The sequence below is a fragment of the Topomyia yanbarensis genome, chromosome 2 (genome assembly GCF_030247195.1).
Source record: "Topomyia yanbarensis strain Yona2022 chromosome 2, ASM3024719v1, whole genome shotgun sequence".
In the NCBI taxonomy this organism is placed as follows: Eukaryota; Metazoa; Arthropoda; class Insecta; order Diptera; family Culicidae; genus Topomyia; species Topomyia yanbarensis.
Genome location: NC_080671.1, coordinates 302,959,518 through 302,979,876, shown reverse-complemented (window position 1 = coordinate 302,979,876; position 20,359 = coordinate 302,959,518). Strand labels below are relative to the sequence as shown.

At 40.7% G+C, this 20,359-nt stretch overlaps 1 protein-coding gene and 1 long non-coding RNA gene across 9 annotated transcripts in view; one reads left to right on the top strand and one right to left on the bottom strand.

The window, feature by feature from the left end:
- The window catches only part of LOC131683409 (protein PALS1), a 141,280-nt gene that overhangs the window by 109,969 nt on the left and 10,952 nt on the right, over window positions 1–20,359 (bottom strand). For 7 of the 8 annotated variants that reach the window (XM_058965376.1, XM_058965377.1, XM_058965375.1 and 4 more), the window contains 2 exons: window positions 9,443–9,622; window positions 9,318–9,375 (listed from right to left, as the gene is read on the bottom strand). In XM_058965376.1, coding sequence (XP_058821359.1) covers window positions 9,318–9,375; window positions 9,443–9,622 — 238 coding nt within the window. Of the gene's footprint in view, window positions 1–747; window positions 2,235–9,317; window positions 9,376–9,442; window positions 9,623–20,359 lie in introns of those variants that run through there. The other variant, XM_058965381.1, reaches the window with a different exon arrangement.
- The window catches only part of LOC131683411 (uncharacterized), a 148,551-nt gene that overhangs the window by 120,466 nt on the left and 7,726 nt on the right, over window positions 1–20,359 (top strand). The window lies entirely within an intron of this gene.

Here is a 20,359-nt window from a genome sequence, read left to right as displayed (position 1 = left end):
TAAAGGGTTTCAGCGTGAAAAAGAACACTTTTTTGCGATTTTTTTAGAACTTTGCGTGAAGCGAATTGATCAAAACTTTTATACATTATAGTGTATCATTTCAATAACATGTTGTAATTTTTCTATGCAAAAATATCAACAAACGTTTCTGGAAAAACATGATTATTGCGGTGTTACCTGCCATTCAAAAACTAGTTAACCGATTTCTTTCAAACTTTGCGTACACATTCTATGTACAAAAATACCTAACCCCTACGTTGAGTTTTTGAGATAATTTTTCAATTAAGGGAGTGTGTTACTCATTTTAAATAAGAATTTCTATTTTTCACGAAAAATTCCGCCTTTTTATAAGTAAATACCCCCGTAATCGAAAAATTATTTCAAAAACTCAACGTTCAATACGTATGCAAAGTTTGAAAAAAATCGGTTAAGTAGTTTTTGAATGGCAGGTAACACCGAAAATCATGTTTTTTGCAGAGATGTTCTACAAAAAGCTTCGTCATCGTGTCGTTTGTTGATATTTTTGCATAGAAAAATTACAGCATGTTATTAAAATGGTACACTATAATGTATAAAAGTTTTGATCAATTCGCGTCACGCAAGGATCTAAAAAAATCGCAGAAAAAGTGTTTTTTTTCACGCTGAAACCCTTATACCCCCCTAAAACGACTGCCGCTGAATGTGATGACCGCCTTATCACCCGCAAATAATTGATCAAGTAGTGGCATTAATGGAAAAGATATGTACCTCTATATAAGTGTTCCGTTCAAACATCAATAACCGCTCAGTTTTGTATCGATTATATTCCTGATTCGATTTACTGACATGAATTTAGTCAGCGCACGTAGACTTTGTACACACGCAACAGACACTAACACTGTTAAGATTCCGTCGAAAACAAAACACAACTCTTGATGTAATCAACAATTTCCAGTAGGTAAGAAAATGATTACCTACATACATTTCATAACATTTGGTTTCCTTTTCGGTGACTTTCAGCTTTGCACGCAAAATGAACGACAAAAAATACACAAACCACACAATTCAGCTAGTATTGTGCAACGTAACTTAGTTTTAGCCTATGGACGCTTCACTTCGCCAGACACGTTCTCACTTTAACAAAATGCAAGATTAATCATCGGTAAAATATTTTTCTTGCTCGCGTAAATCATACCCTTACTGACAATCAAGCAAAAGCTCGATTTGTTATTTGTTTGTGCAGTGGGGTTAATTAATCGCCAATGGTCGCTGGTCATCCATTCGGTGATCGAGACTGAATGAATGCGCACTTCGATGTGACGTGAGTCATTGGAGTGCTGATCAGTTATACATTTTTCACTGCTATGAACTCGATTCTCACATAAAGTGGCGATTATTTCGCATTTTTTCGTTCTCTGCTGCACACGTTTTTCACCAATTTTCACACCGTGGCACTTTTCTTCCAGTGGTAATATCTAGATTAAAGTGACGTCGACAATTTTATGAAAAATGGCTCGTTTTCTCTCGCGCACTCACTCACTGAAGATCATACCGCTCTGATGCTGCTATGATGTTGCGAGGTCTTGGCCCAGGTATTGCAGTATGTGTGTTAGCTTTACTTACTTAGGTATGCTCCTGCATTTGGGGGCAGTTTCTAAGTTTAGTTCTCTTCCACACAAGCCACAACTTGATCTTCGCGTCTGCTTCTACACCTCATGTATGAGGGCAAAGCACGAACGACGGGAAGAAGAAGTTCAACTTCTTGACTAGATGAAACTAGTTACATTCTTACGGAGATCTCTGCGAGCCGCGGGATTCACGAGAAATTCCACACACGTATGCGGAGATGTTGATACAAGCACCTTTTCTGTTGTTTCTCCACATGAACTTTTATAAGCTCTTTTTCGACCCACCACACACTACACTTACATAGAAGGCTAGACCTAGTGTTCCACGTAGGATTTTGATTCAAATTTTTCACTTCGGAACTTCATTTGATGCAGCTTTTTTGCCAGATGAAAATTTGTCACAACTTATAAACAGTTAATTTTGCAAACCCTGAGAAGCGCTTTTTTATGGAAGTGATCCGCTTTATGTAGATAGCAGGGGATCGACACGTATCCACTGAACACCATGATTCACATGAAAAATACTCCACAGTCTCCACCGGATCGCGGCCTCAATTCACTCGAAAAACTTATCTTACTGAAAATGGCTCCACATGCAGTACTCGCAGCACGTCCATCCCGTATACTTGCAAGGCGAGATTTGTTTGTAGGCCACCGCACAGTCGATACTGTAAGCGCTTCGCGGTCGAAAACATGATACATCGCTACCTTTCTTATCTGCCAGGTGCGTGGAATGGGTAACAGATTCAGTGTGGAATGGCAAACATAGATAACACGCAACATTGATCGATTTTTCAAGTTTGCTTGTAACATTTGGGTTATTTCAGATTTTTTTTATGGATAACAAATGCAGTGTTAGAATTTTTATATTACATATTTTGATATATTCCTGTGGAGCTCTAAGAGTTTCTGCGTACCCAAACCACTTATCTTTAGTTGCTCTTTAGGAAAACAAACAACCTACCTGATATTTCACATTCCAAAAAATCACATTTATGTAAAACAGAGTGAAACAATTGCACGTGGAAAATTATTCTTAAGAAATCTTCCACCCTTCCGGAAGTCGCATCGTCATTTACATTTAAGCGACGACCTGATGCCCTATGTAATTTTGCTGTTGCACTCAACCTAAAAAATCAAAATTCGAGAAATCTGATTAACCCATAGATTTTTGTTTGTTTTGATTATAGAAGTTTTAACAAAGTCTGACATTGAAAACCAAACTTGTTGATCAAATGAGTGCACGAGTTTTAGAGAATAATTAAAAATCATTTTTTCGTGAAACTATCGTTCCAAAATCTCGATATACACTCAAGATAAAGTTTTCTCCTTCGGAAAATGATACACGTAACGTATATCATAAAACGAAAAAGTTTTTATATGAATATGTGAAAACGGTAAGCTTGAACATGTACACGGAGTGCACCAGTGCGAGTGGTCATGTAGTCTTTTTTCTAGCATGATGATGGAATGACGAAAATTTAAATTGATGCCATTTGACCAATTCCGTACGGATTGATGTTTTGGATGCATACGTTTTGTTAGGATCTCTAGAATATGATAACCAGTACCGGATATACCTCAATGGGAACATTTCGTTGGCAGTATATGGTTCCGAGACCCTTTAAAATACGCTTGTCGAGATTTTTTTTTGTTTTGATAAAAGAGTGAATTCAGCAATTTTACGGATATTACTTAAAAAGAACACTTTAAAGTCCATACAAAGTTCTTAACGAGCCTTCAAGTTGCTTAAGCTTTAATAGAACTTGAATGCTGCTTAAGCCACTATTAGAACATCAATCGTATCTCAAAATTACTTAAAACGAGAAGCTTATGCATTAATTATATAATACATTTGAAATGTTGCATCCCACTAAGTCGCTAAAAATGGTGTAAAAAAGTTATTTTTCTGCAATTTTACCAAATCAATTCACTGTTAGTGGAGCTGGTGATAGCTGCTCCAAGGTATTGTAGTTTTGTTCTAATCCAACTGGCTTGGTCAACATCAAACGAGTTCTTCCGGTGTTGTTGTTACTCCTGAAGTGATCCGTAACTGTTGGCTAGGGAGGTGAGTTTTGCCCCTTTGTTGCGACCCCTGGTGATGAATAATCGACACCACATAGTTCTTCCTATGTGATACTGCTGTCCTACCTCCTTTGCTCGCCTTTTTTGTTAGTTGTGTGGGAGAGCAATTCTCGTTCGACTTGTCCGCCACAGCGAGAGTAGCAGATGCTTTTGTATTCGTGGCACTTAGTCGGGGAAGTTAAATACTACACCAGATTAAATTATGGCTTTACTTTAACGTAGTAATAAAAAACGATTAAAGTGCTCCAAAATGCCGAGCAATCGTTTTGATTTCAATTTCTGTCTAGTTCCACTGAAAATCCATCACCCCTCAGGTCAGTGAAAATCTCCGGATCAAAGCCTCTCAAGAGGTGGCAACCCTAGGTACATTCCACTAAGACCTCGGTTCGCGTATATATTGTTCTATGATAAGCTGCACCAGTATGATCTTTCACCAACGTTGAACAACATTTTACTGAATTTGTAGTCGGAAAAGCACATGTGCTTCTCCCAAATGATTCATCGACGTTGAGACTTAGCTACATGAGTGTTCCATAAAGCTCGCGTCAATCCTCTCTTCTATACAATTTTTATATCAACAATTAACAATTCATACACGCTAAGGCAATCCGCAGACGATGCACAGTGGGGCAACTTCTAACGCTTTGGGTATCTATCCTGGATTAGTGTCTTCAGCAGATTATCTTGGATGGGAATGAGTATTATTTTGACAACTTCAGTTTTGATCTAGATAAGTAGAAACTGATCGACGAAGCGAGATCTCGAAACGATAAATTTAAATCTCATAGAAGGTATCCTTTTATTAATATATTACTAAACAACGATGTTTTAACAGGTTTTTAAATGATTTGGAATTGTGGTTGTACGTCAATTTAAGTTTGAACATAAGCAAACAACTGCGTTGGAACATGTCTACTTGCCAAGCAGTTATTTAAATCTCGTTTGCTTTATCTAGAAAGCGAAGGACTTCGTCGTGGTGATCTGCCGAGATGAATGATGCTAATTTCGTTTTTGGATTTGAGTCGCTCTGGTGTTTACAAAATTCTTATAAAAGTGTCAGTTTCGATCTAACCTATTTAGAGCGACTCTGATCTAAAACCGAAAACAGCATAAATCTCATAAGGCAAAAGTCGAGTTTCGACTGAATATGGTATCCGTTAACTTCCGCATTGGTATTTGAGATGTGGAACATTCACTAAAGGCTAAAATGGAGCTTGGGCTTACATAAGTTTACACTTTTCAGCATATCAACCACACGGTACTCAACAAATTGGCCCAGGTAAAAGAAATGTATATCAAATTAACCCTTGTGAAGGCAAGCAAAAATCCTAACGCTACAAGGCAAGCCGGGCCTCTAAGGCCCGGTAAAATTTTATACCCTCTTACAGTAAAAGCATGAAATATCCAAAGCATATAGAGCAATTTTATGCAGAAATACAAACTTTTCAAGTGTTTGAATGATTTCTCTATTTGAATTTATTTGACAATGATGAATAGATTGTGAAAAAACAACATATAAGCGAAAAATGAAGAACTGATAGATTGTTTCAGAATATTTCAAAGGATTCAAAATTAAAGCTCACGCCTGTAGTTATTAGCTATACTATTTAGTATATAGTATAGCTAATAACTACAGGCGTGAGTCAAATCATCATAAAATACGAATCCCCGAAAAAATACTCACTACTGGGATTAATTAGAGTAAGCATTGGGTGAAGCCAAAAGCTAAATTATGTAAATAAATAATTACCACTTTTAGAATATGTCGAGCAATACCTTGTTTTACCACAGGCTAAAAATGAAGAACTTTGTCCTAGGAAAACGTTCATTCACTTCATTTTCTGGCAGGAAAAAATTCAAAATTATAGCCCCATTCCAAATACAAACTTGTTCGGATGCCTTTGGTTTACTTACAAGAATTTTTAAGTTTCTATGCAAAAATATATGAATATGGAAACTATAAATTCAGTAAAAAATGTCAGTACCATCTTATTTGGCCTAAAATCCTCAGGTACACAACTGAAGATGAAAGGATTAACATTGCAGAAGGCTGCAAATTCATCCGACTTTGTGGTAAAATATTTTTGTAATATAATGTTAAATGCTGCCTCTCTTTCTCGCACATGCTTATGCAACTTTCAACAAAGTTATTCGTTATGAAAAAAGCTACACACTTGAAGTTTTGAGGTATGCAGAGTAACTATGAGCCTTTTTTTTGAATTTTGATTTCTTGTTTTCGATTTTCCATATGACACTATAGAAACTTCAAAACTCTTGTGAGTGAACTAGAGCTGTAGGAAAAAGCTCATAAGTGACATATGGTTTGTAGAGCTAATTGACACTTGATTTAGCAGTGTTTCAAAAAAGTTTAAAACATTGCCGGTCTAGTATCCCGATCAGAAACATATAACAAGAATATTTCAACACTATATCTCCCGTTGTTACTTGTTATAATTTTCTGTTATTTTAACTACTAACGAGACCAAATTTATAACACGATATGTTACGAAAATTGCATTCTGTTATAATCTTGTTATTTCATTCTGATCGGGATGTGTGCACAGTTCTGGGAGCATTGAAAAGTGTTTACGTGAGAAAAATTACATGATACTAATAAATGGTAAATGTGTTTTAACTTGATCAAAGATAAGTTCGTCAAAGCTTAGGAAATACTTGTAAAAACTGAAATGAATCCATAAAAAATTGATTTTTGGATGCAAACATATTATTTGCATCACCAGTATGCACAGATGATGTCGAAATACCTAGCGGGCCTGCTAGTCCCCCTTACCTTTTTGTGCATGTAAAAAGTTTATACGAATCTATGAAGCACACCATATGTGATATTTCCGTAATATCTTACTTTTTCAATGAATTTTAGCATCAGTTAATGGAATTTCCATGCTCAAGCTCTTACTGCATGCATAACGCTTTGTAACTAAGAAATCGATAGACCCGCGTGCCTTTTTGAGGGTTAACACAAGCGTTGAGTATGGCAGTCTTCAAGATCCCCGTGAATATGGGCAATGATGAAATTATGATAAAACAACACGAACTTGCACCGCGTACTTGTAATATAGCCAATGTATGTAGGAAAATAGGAATCGTTTGCTGAGGATATATGGAGAAACTTCTTCCCAGGTAGTCCTAATGGTGTTCAAGGAGTAACAATGCAGTTGAATCAACCTATTCCTTCCTACCTTACCATACTTTACAAAACATCAAGCTTCTGCAAAACAAGGACAGGCGTTCTAGGTAACTCATCTGGGTTCAATTCCCAACCCCACATATAGGGTTAAATAATTTGGTAAACACATTTTTATAATTCGAAAAAAGCGAATTACTTTAGAGATAAAACTTCTCAGTCTAAGTACGTCAGTTCTATACACAGTTTCCATTACCATCACCTGAGCCACAGATGGTTGCAAAATTTGGGACTGCTGCTCACACAATAACGACATCTGCAAAAAAGCGACCGATACTTCCAAACCAACAGCCAACAACATTAAAGAGACAGCTAATAGCAAAGTCACTTTTTATCAGTTTATTTATTTGATGCGTTAGCTATCCGACAATTTGTGTTTTACATTGTAAATTTATTAGAACTAGGAGATATTTAAAAGTTTAAACTGTTTTCTATTAATACTAAGGCGAAAGATTTTTGAACCATTTTAACTCTCCGGAAGTCGCCTAGTGCCCTGAAAGTATAACTTTCTGAAATTCGGGCAAAATTTTTGTAGAGCATCAGATTAGGACACAACTGCCGAAGGGTTAAAACTACATGAACGTGTAAGATAACGTTAGTGACGTGAATGACTCCCAGGATCCAGTTGACAAGAAAACAAATGTTTCCCCTCCCCTCACTGGCACCGCACAATAGCAAGTTACGTATAAATTATATTCGTTAAATTGAAACGAAATATATGAATTTGAAAAACATAGGATCAGTTATAAACTTAAAATGAAACACTATTCGTCTTTCTGTTTTATGTATTTCATTTCTCTTAGCTGCAAAGGTAGATGATCGATAAACAAAATAATAATAATGAAATGACACCATAGTAAAAAGAATAAATGATTGATTAGTACTCCCCAAATGAAAGTGGTTGTGCACGCATATGTTACAGGACAATGTGTATTTACGGATTGAAACTGAAGAGAGAAAAAAATAGTAAAAAACAATTCAGAGTTCAGCAACTTATTGAAATATAAAAATTGTCGGAAAACCATTCCTTAAGATTGATCCTTTTATGCGGTGAAATATTGCAATTATTGTGCATTATGCATATAAATTGATGATTCAGAAACGGTTTAAATAAAAAAAATATACACTCGGGTTTTTTTACGCGGGGTATACACCGCGTAAATTTCAAAATCCGCGTAAATTTCAAAATTCGCGTAAATGAAAACCGCGTAAATTTCAAAATCTGCGTAAATGAAAACCGCGTAAATTTCAAAATCCGCGTAAATGAAGACCTGTAAATTTAAGAATCCGCGTTAATGGGAACCTCGTTAATGGATACCGCGTAAATTAAACAAAATCCGCGTAAATAAAAACCGCGTAAATTTCAAAAACCGCGTAAATTTCAAAATCTGCGTAAAAAACCGCGTAAAAAATGTGTATGTCAAGACCACAAATCCAGTGTTTCATCATCGAATCTATTTACATTGTTTGTTTGTTTATTTGGATCTTTAACCTTTAAGGTCATTCGCCCGCCTACTCACATTGTTGAATTGAGAAAATGCTTGTTCATAAATTGTTCTCTCATCAAGAAAATTTTATATTAAAGCCAAAACATTTTTTATCGTGATACGCCAACACATCTGCATTCTTCAAGACATCTGTCTTAAATATTTTTTGAATTTTATTCAACAATAAGTTTTTAAGTATCATGAGAAACTGAAAATATTCTGGTGTAAACAGATAATTTTTCCTGCAGCCGCATTTGATTTAAAAATTTGATAAAAAATTTAAAATTCGCATTTGAATAGGTGCAATTTGTCCATGTTGCTCACGTGGAAGTAGACTATACCAAAGATGGCAAATGCCAACTCAGGTGAATTGATCAGAAAAGACTTTTTTCCCTTCGTCGTTGATGTCGTTTGTCGATACTGTGTAGTTGAGCTCATGGAGCCAAGCTGCACTCTGTTATGAGATTTCAGCGAGCAACACATTTTTGCCTTTTCCTGTGCTTTGGTATGGCGCGGCAGTGTCGTCGAATTCATGCCATTTCAGATTACGTGCTAGCCGCTGGAACCCGGAGCAGCCATTCACTTGTGTAAGTCATTGGAGTGCTTTTTAACCGTCCAGATGTGGTAAAGTTAATTGCAACACCAGCAAAGAGTAAAGGTGAAAACTTGTTTCGGGCTGTGAACACACGTTTAACTTACGTGTGTAAAAGCTTACACTCACAAGTAGCTTTGTGAAGTCAGAACCCTCATCTGCTCACGGAGTAAAATCAAAGACAAAGTGTTAAAAAGCCAGCAGTATTTTATCTTTATCGAAATTTCAACTTAATTTTACATGTGCTGCCATCTGAATATGATTTTGAAAGTCTAACTGTTTCAATCGCTCACAAACTGAAACAAAAATATCTCAAATAACATTACTAGGGCTGCACTTACCCAATCTCGAATCACTCCGCCGTTTGACGCGGAGTTTTATCATACATGATTGAATGCACTGTAAAGGAAAGAAGAAAATTGTACATAATGGCAAACTCATACCGTTTAGCAGTACTATTTCTTACCTCATGTATATGTTTGATCACCTCGGCTCTCGGTGAGTCCTCCAGTTTTCGTTCATTAACGTCCAAAATTTCATCAGCGACTTCGAGGTTGTCCTTATCCGCAGGACTACCGTAGAGTTTGATTTTTCCATCGCGACTTTCCACTAGAATGATCACGTATCCGTTTAGCTCAACAACTTGCTGTAAAAAGAGACAAGAGAAATATTTATAGGCATTTTCAAACATTTTCCGGCAAGTTTTTTTTGTATTCAAACTTTTCGCAGAAAGGGACCGTACACTAATTACGTAAGGCATTTTTAGAACATTCCAACCTCCCCCTCCTCCCCAGATAAGAATTCGTAAGATTTTGACGAACTCTCCCTCCCCCCTTCATAAGATCTTATCATGATTTTCGTAATTAAAAAATCATATTGTTAATTCATTAAATAAGATAGCGAAAACGATACTTATAGAATTATTTCAAGAAAATTCATGACAAAATTTAACTGCATTCATCTGTAGTAATTTTATTTGCATCCTAGTAGAACAACTATTGGGTGATATTTAGAAAAGCCAATCTGGTCCACATAATCTGCTTCGCTATATTCCACTTCCTTTGAATCTATTTTCTTGTGATGCAGAACTCAAAAGAATTTATAACCTGTTCTGGCATGAATTTATTCTGAGCTCCAACTGTGACGATTATCGTACGCATAGCTCCGACATCTTCGAATTTTCTTGAAGTAAAATACAGTTCACACTCTGGAAATATTCGGCCCAAAAGATCTGTCACAATCGCATGACAGAACATTTTCCGAATACCTTGCGGTTTGAACAAAAAGTATGAATAGAAGAATATTGGCCATCAACACGAAGAGTGTCAGCACTTCTTAACTTGTAAGGCATACGGTGACCCCAGTTCCCGAACAGACCAATGTGCCACCAAGCGTCAAGATATTGATGTAACTGCTCTAACACCATCGACAATTAAGACGCTCTTCACGATGGCAACAATAAACAAAATTACATAATTAATTTAACATATCCTGCTGTTGCAAAACACTTCAATTCCAGGTCCACCCTTCCTTGGCCATGATGTACAATATGTGCTAATTTTGTTTGACATAGAAAATGTTCATGGCACAAATAATAAATAATTCTTGTGTAAAGAATATTTTTCTTATTGATTTCATTTTCATACTTTTTTATGATATTACGTAAGAAAGAACAAACCCTCCCTCCCCCACAGATAAGAATTTGTAAGATATTTTGAAACTCCCGCTCCCCCCATATGCCCTTACGTAATTAGTGTATGGCCCCAAATTATTTTGCCTATTGAGCTATTCAGTTGTTTCACATTTTTTAACTATTCCCTCCATAGATGTGTCAGACTCGTCATTATATATCACAGATAAATTGGTAAATATTGTTTGATTAAAACATATATAAAAGCCAGCGATAATCATTAAGCACTTAGCAAGCCAATGCAATACAAACGATGGTATATTTCTCCTCAAAGGATTTAATTCTGATGAGACGAAGTCGAAATGCAAATTCCATAACTAATTTAGTTATAGGTTACAGGCCCTCACGCGCGTGTATGGTTTCAAATAATTTTCTTCTTAGTGGAGAAAAATAGATTTTCCCTAATTTTTTCTCCAATGAGAAGAAATATAGCATATTGCATTGGTTTGCTAAGCCAAACCAAGTTTCGATTTAATTAATTCTCATTAGCTTAATCAGATCACCTTTTCTTGCGGGACATCATGAAGAATTGGAGGTTTGCTCAGAAACACAAATTGTGTTTTCGTTTTTGGAGCTATGATCAATCCGGTGCCAGCTCAGTCATGTGACTAAGTAAGTGCCGGATACTGACGAGATCAAATCCGAAACGCAAATTCCTTGTATAGCAATTATGAATCCATCCCCCCTTGTGCAGGAAGAAAGTGCTTTCATAGGTTTAGTTCAAGAATCGTATTTCCACAAAGGTAAAATCTATGTTATATCTGTCTATGTCTTCATAGCTTTCTACACAAATGGCATGACGAATCCACGTGAAACGCTTCGTGAATACTTGCGAATAGTACTATTGACGCATATATTATAGTTGATCTCACCACTCGCGATATTTGTACTGTCACAGTCAATAGGACTGTTGATAAAATCAACCGGAAATACGTTTATTGTCCGGCAGATTTTCCGCACAAGAAATCATATCCTTCTGATGATTTCAAAGGGGTTATAGCATACTGTGGCAGAAATAGGTTTCTACTCATAACCACGAGTGATGCAAAAACCCACTTTAATATAGGGCAGCTCAGATATCAATTTGAATGGCACTGAATTGATGGAGTACTTAAGGTTCAAGACACCTTTTTTGAATGTGTGTAGGAAAAATTATATTCAGCTTTACCACCAGTTTATTCATATTTTTTTTTGGTTCAGTGTATTCCTACCGATTAGTTGTTTACATAAATCGCTCCAACTATTTTTACTTTTTGACGAGATTTGTGAAGTTTTTATCGTTGTTTGTCGTGTTAATCGACTCAGTATTTTGTGTTTAACATTGTTATTGTGCAGTGTGAAAGTGTCTCCTGTTTGCTATTGTGTTGCGAAAAAATCAGCGAAGAACGTAACTGAGTGAACTTCTGTGACTTAACCACCAAAACTTTCCATCGAACGCAGCGCCATCTATATTTCATTGTTCGCATTCTCAGATCGGCACGCATTATGGCAAGTGCATGCGATCACTGCGCGAAAACCGTCAAATCGGATGACGACTTTATTGAATGTATGGGTTATTGCAAAAATGTGGTACATATGCAATGTGGGAAACAACTTAACAAGCCGTTTTTGAAAAAACTTGCGGAAAACCCAAACTTATTTTTGATGTGCAATGAATGTGTCAAGCTGATGAAGTTTGCTCGCTTTCGCGATACCGTTTCTTCACTTGGATGTGTTATCGCTGCTATCGCTGGGAAAACGGATGACGTCTGAGCTGAACTAAAGGCCGAGTTATCCAAAAATAACCAGCAAATTTCGCGTCTGGCTAGGAAGGTTTCAACAGCTACTCCAGTCCGGCCAAACTCCGGTACCTCTCGACCACCTCAGAAGCGTCGTCGCGAGGATGGCCCTGATCCGAGCAATATTCTTGTTGGTGGTCGAAAGCTAGTCGATAATAGCAACATTGTTACGGTTCCACCTCCCGCGCCGCTGCTCTGGATGTATCTTTTCCGCTTTCATCCTAGCGTTAGCAAAGAGACTGTCGAAAAAATGTCTAAAGAAGGACTAAATTTTAACGAGGAGATAAAGGTTATTCCGCTTGTTAAAAAAGGCATAGACGTCAGTACGTTGAACTTCATATCCTTCAAAGTTGGAGTTCACCCAAAGTACCGTGATGCAGCTCTTAATCCTGACACATAGCCGCAAGGCATACTGCTCAGGGAATTTAAAGACAGCCGTACCCAGAACATTTGGAGCCCGCCGACTGATTTTCCACCGCCTCCAAAAGAAGCATGTACCTCTCTAATGCAACCCGGCCCATCAATGGTCCTGCAGAGGACTCCGCAACGATTGGCCATGCCACTATACCAAGCCACACCGCCCTTGTGAAGGAGTATCGATGCCGATCGCATACTGGGATGCAACGCAGTTGGTACTATGGAAGCCCTCGATCCCCCCGCTACAGTCGAGCCCTTGCCGCCAGCGTTCATCAGTCGTCCCGGTCCTGTATGTGTGGGTGGGGAAAGGGTCTTCCAAGCCGCCTTTCTCGGCAAGTATTATAAAAATTGTAACGATACAACGGTTGAACCGATTCACGCTTCTAGCTCATCGTACGACTCTCGCCGCAAGCTGCTACCACCCCGTTCCTGCTCTCCGCATTCCGCCATCGGGTTCCAACGCATACTGGGACGCACCGCAGTTGGCACTATGGAAGCCCTCGATCCCCCCGCCACAGTCGAGCACTTGCAGCCAGCGATCATCAGTCGTCCCGGTCCTGTGTGTGGGATGGGTGAAAGGGTCTTCCAACCTGCCGCAAATGGCAAGTATACATCTGTTCGAAGAAGCGACTGGTACGACGGCGAATGCGAGCAGTTAGTCGAAGAGAAGAATGCAGCATGGGCGAGAATGCTGCAACACCGCACGAGGGCGAACGAGGCGCGATATAAACAGGCACGGAACAGGCAGAACTCGGTTTTCCGGACCAAAAAGCGCCAGCAGGAAGACCGAGATCGCGAAGCGATGGAGCAGCTGTACCGCGCTAAAGACACACGGAAATTCTACGAGAAGTTGAACCGCTCGCGCAGGGGCCACGTACCACAGGCCGACATGTGCAGAGATACAAACGGGAATCTTCTCACGGACCAGTGTGAGGTGATCCAGAGGTGGCGGCAGCACTACGAAGAACACCTGAATGGCGATGCAGCAGACGACGAGGATGGCACGGTAACGCACCTGGGAGCACGCGCGGAAGACATTACACTACCGGCTCCGGATCTCCAAGAAATCCAGGAGGAGATTAGCCGGCTCAAAAATAATAAAGCCGCTGGGGTTGACCAAATACCAAGCGAGCTACTAAAACACGGTGGCGAGCCACTGGCTAAAGCGCTGTACTGGGTGATTACCAAGATTTGGGAGGAGGAGATTTTACCGGAGGAGTGGATGGAAGGTGTCGTGTGTCCTATCTACAAAAAGGGCGACAAGCTGGATTGCTGTAATTACCGAGCAATCACCGTGCTGAACGCCGCCTACAAGGTACTCTCCCAAATACTATGCCGTCGACTATCACCAATTGCAAGAGAGTTCGTGGGGCAGTACCAGGCGGGTTTCATGAGCGAACGATCTACCACGGACCAGGTGTTCGCTCTTCGTCAAGTACTGCAGAAATGCCGCGAGTACAATGTGCCCACACATCATTTGTTCATCGACTTCAAAGCCGCATACGACACTATCGATCGAGATCAGCTATGGCAGATTATGCACGAGTACGGATTCCCGGACAAACTGACGCGATTAGTGAAGGCGACGATGGATCGGGTGATGTGCGTAGTACGTGTCTCAGGGACGCTCTCGAGTCCCTTCGAATCACGCAGAGGGTTACGGCAAGGTGATGGTCTCTCGTGTCTGTTATTCAACATCGCGCTGGAAGGTGTAATAAGAAGAGCAGGGATCGACACGAGTGGTACGATTTTTACAAAGTCCGTTCAGCTACTTGGCTTCGCCGATGACGTTGATATTATTGCACGAAACTTTGAGAAGATGGAGGAAGCCTACATCAGACTGAAAAGAGAAGCCAAGCGCGTCGGACTTGCCATCAACACGTCGAAAACAAAGTACATGATAGGAAGAGGTTCACGAGAAGAGAATGAGAACCGCCCGCTTCGAGTTTGCATCGGTGGCGACGAAATCGAGGTGGTTGAAGAGTTCGTGTACTTGGGCTCACTGGTGACCGCCGACAATGATACCAGCAGAGAGATTCGTAGACGCATCGTGGCAGGAAATCGTGCTTACTTTGGCCTCCGCAAGACACTTCGGTCGAACAGAATTCGCCGTCGTACGAAGTTGACCATCTACAAGACGCTGATTAGACCGGTAGTTCTCTACGGGCACGAGACCTGGACCATGCTCATGGAGGACCAACGTGCACTTGGTGTCTTCGAACGGAAAGTGCTGCGTACCATCTACGGTGGAGTGCAGATGGAAGACGGCACATGAAGACGGCGAATGAACCATGAGCTGCATCAGCTGTTGGGGGAGCCGCCCATCTGTCATACCGCGAAAATCGGACGACTACGGTGGGCCGGGCACGTAGCCAGAATGTCGGACAATAGCCCGGTGAAAACGGTTCTCAATTGCAATCCGACCGGTACAAGAAGACGTGGCGCGCAGCGAGCACGATGGATCGACCAGGTGGAAGACGATTTGCGGACCCTTCGCAGACTGCGTGGCTGGCGACGCGCGGCCATGGACCGAGTGGAATGGAGGAATCTTTTGTATACGGCACAGGCCACTTCGGCCTTAATCTGTTAATAAATAAATAAATAAAAAACATCTGTTCCGAACACTTCAAGCGCTGATGTATTCTTCGCTTCAAGTTTTTTGCCTTTTGCTCCGACATCTTGTTATCAGATGATGATCCGTTGATGAATTTAAGCCACCAACATTCTGGTAGTAAACCTCGATGTTGTTGGAGGACGGATCGGGTACAGCAGAGAGCGAAGCCATGTTGCCGTGTAGGAAGATCTTTTCGTCAATCCCCCGAACAGTATCGGAACGGTTCATGGTCGCCTGGTCGACTGTGGTGGGGGATTCGAGACATCCCGAATCAACTGCGTCGCACCCCAAAATACGACTATCGTCGTCGTCGAGAGAAATGGTTGGCATTTGCTCGCGACGACGGGTTGCTGTTACGACGTTATCGCCTTGACCGAGACGTGGCTCGACAACCGTACTCTGTCTCGCCAGGTCTTTGGTTCAACATTCCATGTCTACCGCTGTGACCGCAATGCCCTCAACAGCCACAAGACATCAGGCGGTGGTGTGCTTATCGCCGTTCGCCGTGGTATAAAAGCCCGAGTGATCAACGATGACCGGTGGGCGAGTTCCGAGCAAGTGTGGATATCAGTGAAACTTGCCGATCGCAATCTGTTCCTGTGCGTTGTGTATTTTCCACCTGACAGAATTCGTGATTCCAGCCTGATCGATGTACATCTTTCCTCCGTTTCTTTTATCGCCTCGATCGCCGCCCCGTCTGATGATATCGTTATACTGGGCGACTTCAACTTACCTGGCTTGACGTGGTGCCAAGCAAGTAATGGTTTTCTACGATTGGATATCGAAAAATCTGCGCTTATTAACAATGCCAGTTGTATTTTGGACAACTACAGCAGCGCAACTCTTCGGCTAATTAATAATGTCACCAACGATAATGGACGTACATTGGACCTCTGCTTTGTAAGTGCCCGGGACTGCGCTCCGTACTGCTGCACTGCACCGACTCCTTTAGTTAAGCAGGTGCGTCATCATCCCCCACTACATCTTGTATTCGCTGGTAACCTAGGAGTGAATTTTGAAGACGTCTCAAGCTCTATCGTCTACGATTTTAAAAACGCTGACTACGACAGCATCGTTAGCACGCTGTTGGATATAAACTGGGACGAAAATATTAACAATGACGACGCGAACGAAGCAGCGATGACGTTTTCTAGTATTCTTAACTACCTTATCGACCGCCATGTACCAAAACGAACAATTAGTCCCGATGAACACCCTCCCTGGCAATCAACCGTCCTTAGACGTTTAAAATCTGCCAAACGAGCTGCATTTAAAAAATTCTCGAAGCATAGGACACTTGCATTACGAAATCACTACTTTCAACTCAACCACGAATACAAACAACAAAGCAGACGCGCCTTTTTTAGACACCAGCGAAACGTCAAGCGTCAACTGAAATCCAAGCCCAAGTCGTTCTGGAAGTATGTTAACGAGCAGCGAAAAGAATCCAGTTTGCCATCTTGTATGTCGTTTAACGGAGTTTTAGGTACCGACACTAAGGAAATTTGCCAACTGTTCTCCGACAAATTTTCAGGCGTTTTTTTCCAACGAGCGCCTGTCACTACAACAAGTCGCTGCCGCCGCTAATTTAACTCCTTCGCTAGGACGAACCATCAACCGAATTTGTGTCGATAATGCTGCCATTCTTGCAGCAAATGCCAAACTGAAAGCATCTTGTTCCCCGGGTCCAGATGGTGTTTCATCGATTTTTGTCAAAAAGAGCATCAGCGGGCTTCTTCAACCACTTCGGCGAGTCTTCGAGCCATCACTCACTACTGGTACATTCCCTTGCTGCTGGAAAGTAGCGCACATGTTTCCAGTTCATAAAAAAGGAAACAAATCGAACATTGACAAATATCGGGGAATCTCGTGTTTAAGTGCTGTATCAAAACTGTTCGAGCTGGTTGTGTTAGATCCTATTTTCTTTCACTGCAAACACTACATTGCAGATGACCAACACGGTTTCATGCCTAAACGATCGACAACGACAAACCTGCTCTCGTTCACAACATATGTAATGGATGGATTCGCTGACGGATTGCAAACCGATGCTATTTATATGTATCTATCTGCGGCCTTCGACAAAATCAACCATGATATTGCAATAGCGAAGCTGGACAAACTCGGCATTCATGGACAACTTCTGTGCTGGTTTCGTTCCTACCTCGATGGAAGGCAACTCCAAATCAGCATTAAGGACTGTCTATCTGCACCATTCTTCGCTACATCCGGCATACCACAAGGAAGCCATCTCAGTCCAGTAATATTCCTCCTCTACTTTAATGACGTCAATTTCACATTACAAGGACCCCGCCTTTCTTTCGCCGACGACATGAAATTTTTTCAACAAATACGGGATAAAACCGATGCCGAGCTTCTTCAGAGGGAACTGAACAGCTTTAGTACGTGGTGTGATCTAAACAGAATGGTTTTAAACCCGAGCAAATGCTCAATCGTTACGTTCACGCGGAAACGCCAATCCACTCAGTTTAACTACCATTTCTTCGGCTCGAGCATTCCAAGACACTCTCACATCAAAGATCTCGGAGTCATCATGGATTCGGCATTAACATTCAAACCACATACGTCATACATCGTGGATAAGGCATCACGTCAGCTTGGGTTCATCTTCCGCATTGCGAAAAACTTCAGGGACGTATATTGTCTTAAATCGCTTTACTGCGCGTTGGTCCGCTCAACGTTAGAATATTGTTCAGCTATTTGGAATCCGTACTACCAGAACGAGATTGACAGAATCGAGGCTGTCCAACGCAGGTTCATACGCTTCGCCCTTCGTCACCTTACATGGCGAAACAGATTTCAGCTGCCGAGCTATGAAAACCGTTGCCAGCTAATACACCTCGATACACTCAGCATTCGGAGGGACTGCTCTCGAGCCCTGTTCGTCTCGGACTTACTCTCTGCCAGAGTGGATTGCCCTACAATCCTCGGACGTCTGGATCTTCAAGCCCGCGTTCGAGCTCTACGCAATAACTCCCTTCTGCGAGTTCCGTGCAGGAGAACCAACTATGGTTGCCAGAGCGCTGATACCGGACTCCAACGAATTTTTAACAGTGTGGCGACGGCCTTTGACTTCAACAGGACGCGGAATGCGATAAAAGTGAAAATGTTGTCAATTTTAAAATGTAATTAGTTTAAGCAACCACCATTGGGGCCAAGGGGCCTGTTGGTGAAGGTAATAAACATAAACCAGTTTATTCATATCAAACCTGTTCAAAGCTCTAAAAGAATAACATCAGTCGATTCATTAGATTATCACGACGCAAAATAGTTGCTGGAAAAAATAATTGATTAATCGGAATGGTACTTTTGAAAAAGTGCCTGTGGTTTTTGTCACACTACCACACTGTGTTGGGGCACGTGTGACCTTTCGTTCACTTTTCGCAGGTTCACTGTGCTTTATCATGACCCTACGGATTAATTTAAATATATATGTGGTAAAATCACTTATTAATATTTAGTTAGATAGGATTAAAATAAATATTAAAACGAACTACTAGATATATATGTCAAACTTAAAATCAATAATCATAAAATAAATTTAAATTAGCATGATTTATGCAAATATTAAAATTGCTTTAACTAGACAGAAGGCACAACGATCAAATTGAAAAACTCTGCACAAACTAGGGTTTATATTCAGCTCACACAACAGTACACACCACAAACACCCACTAACACCCATACTCCAGAGAACTGAAGTTGATTCGGTAACCACGGCTGATTAATGGGAAATCGGAGGCTAGGTTCCGGGAAACTCGGCAACAGACTCGATCGTCACTTGGACTTGGACTTGGAACAGCAAACCATCCACACGACTAAAACTTGGACACTGTTTTCGGAAAAAGTTTATAAGTAAAACCCGCTATCATCGATTGATGGCAATAAAGTGAAAACCCATTAAACCGTTAAAGTCGATGCAACCGAAATCAATTAGGTTTCGCAACGTTCGTATTATCGTCAATTACGGGTCATATTTCGGATCGAGACCAGTGCCGACGTTCTCCGAAGGCCAGGAGGGTTACCCACGTGCTTTTCCGGGCCAACGAGTCGACAACCGGCCATCCGATTCAACACGGTTGAGCGTCCGAGTTCCAGAACGTATGACTTCCATTAGACCAGCAGGGATCCGGAAGAAGATCGCCTTGGTTCGAGTTACAGTCACCGGTAGAGGATATCGGCAGCGGCAGGTGCGCAACGGGCCCTACACTTTACACACCTACAAGCGTAAGTCAATTTCTTTGTGATTTTTAATAGGGTATTAGGGACGTTAGGGACCTTCAGGTTAGAGTGCCAAATAAAACGTAGAGTAGGATCAAAAAGTGATTTTCCCCCTTTGCACATTGAGAAACCACACGGCGAGGGTTGTGCCGACCCTGGGGTTAGGGTAGAGTTTCCGTGCTACTGAGCGGGCGGTAACGAAGGAAGTTACACACGCTGCACAACTGCGTAATGAAAAAAGCCAGCGAGTCGTAGCCTCCAACAAAAACTTCATTTTCTTCTCGAAAAAAGTTTAGCAGTGCAAAAATATGAATGAAACGAGTAAGTAATTTAGTTTTATTTGCAATTATTCGGAAATTACATCCAACATGAAACTATTTGGCTCATACATTTCTTCGAAATGTAATTGGAGTATTATTTTATTTATAAAAATACTTTCCATAACTAAAGTTTCAACTGGAAATCGAGACCTAATCAGTACCAATGTTAAACTCATTCATATTTTGGACTACGTATGAGATTCTGTTAAGCCTTTCAGAGAAAAGGATCGGTTGTGTATGATGCAAAACTGAATGAATTTACACCTCCGAATAATACTAAAAACCACTATGTTTTACACCCTTTTCGAAAGATGTTTACTCA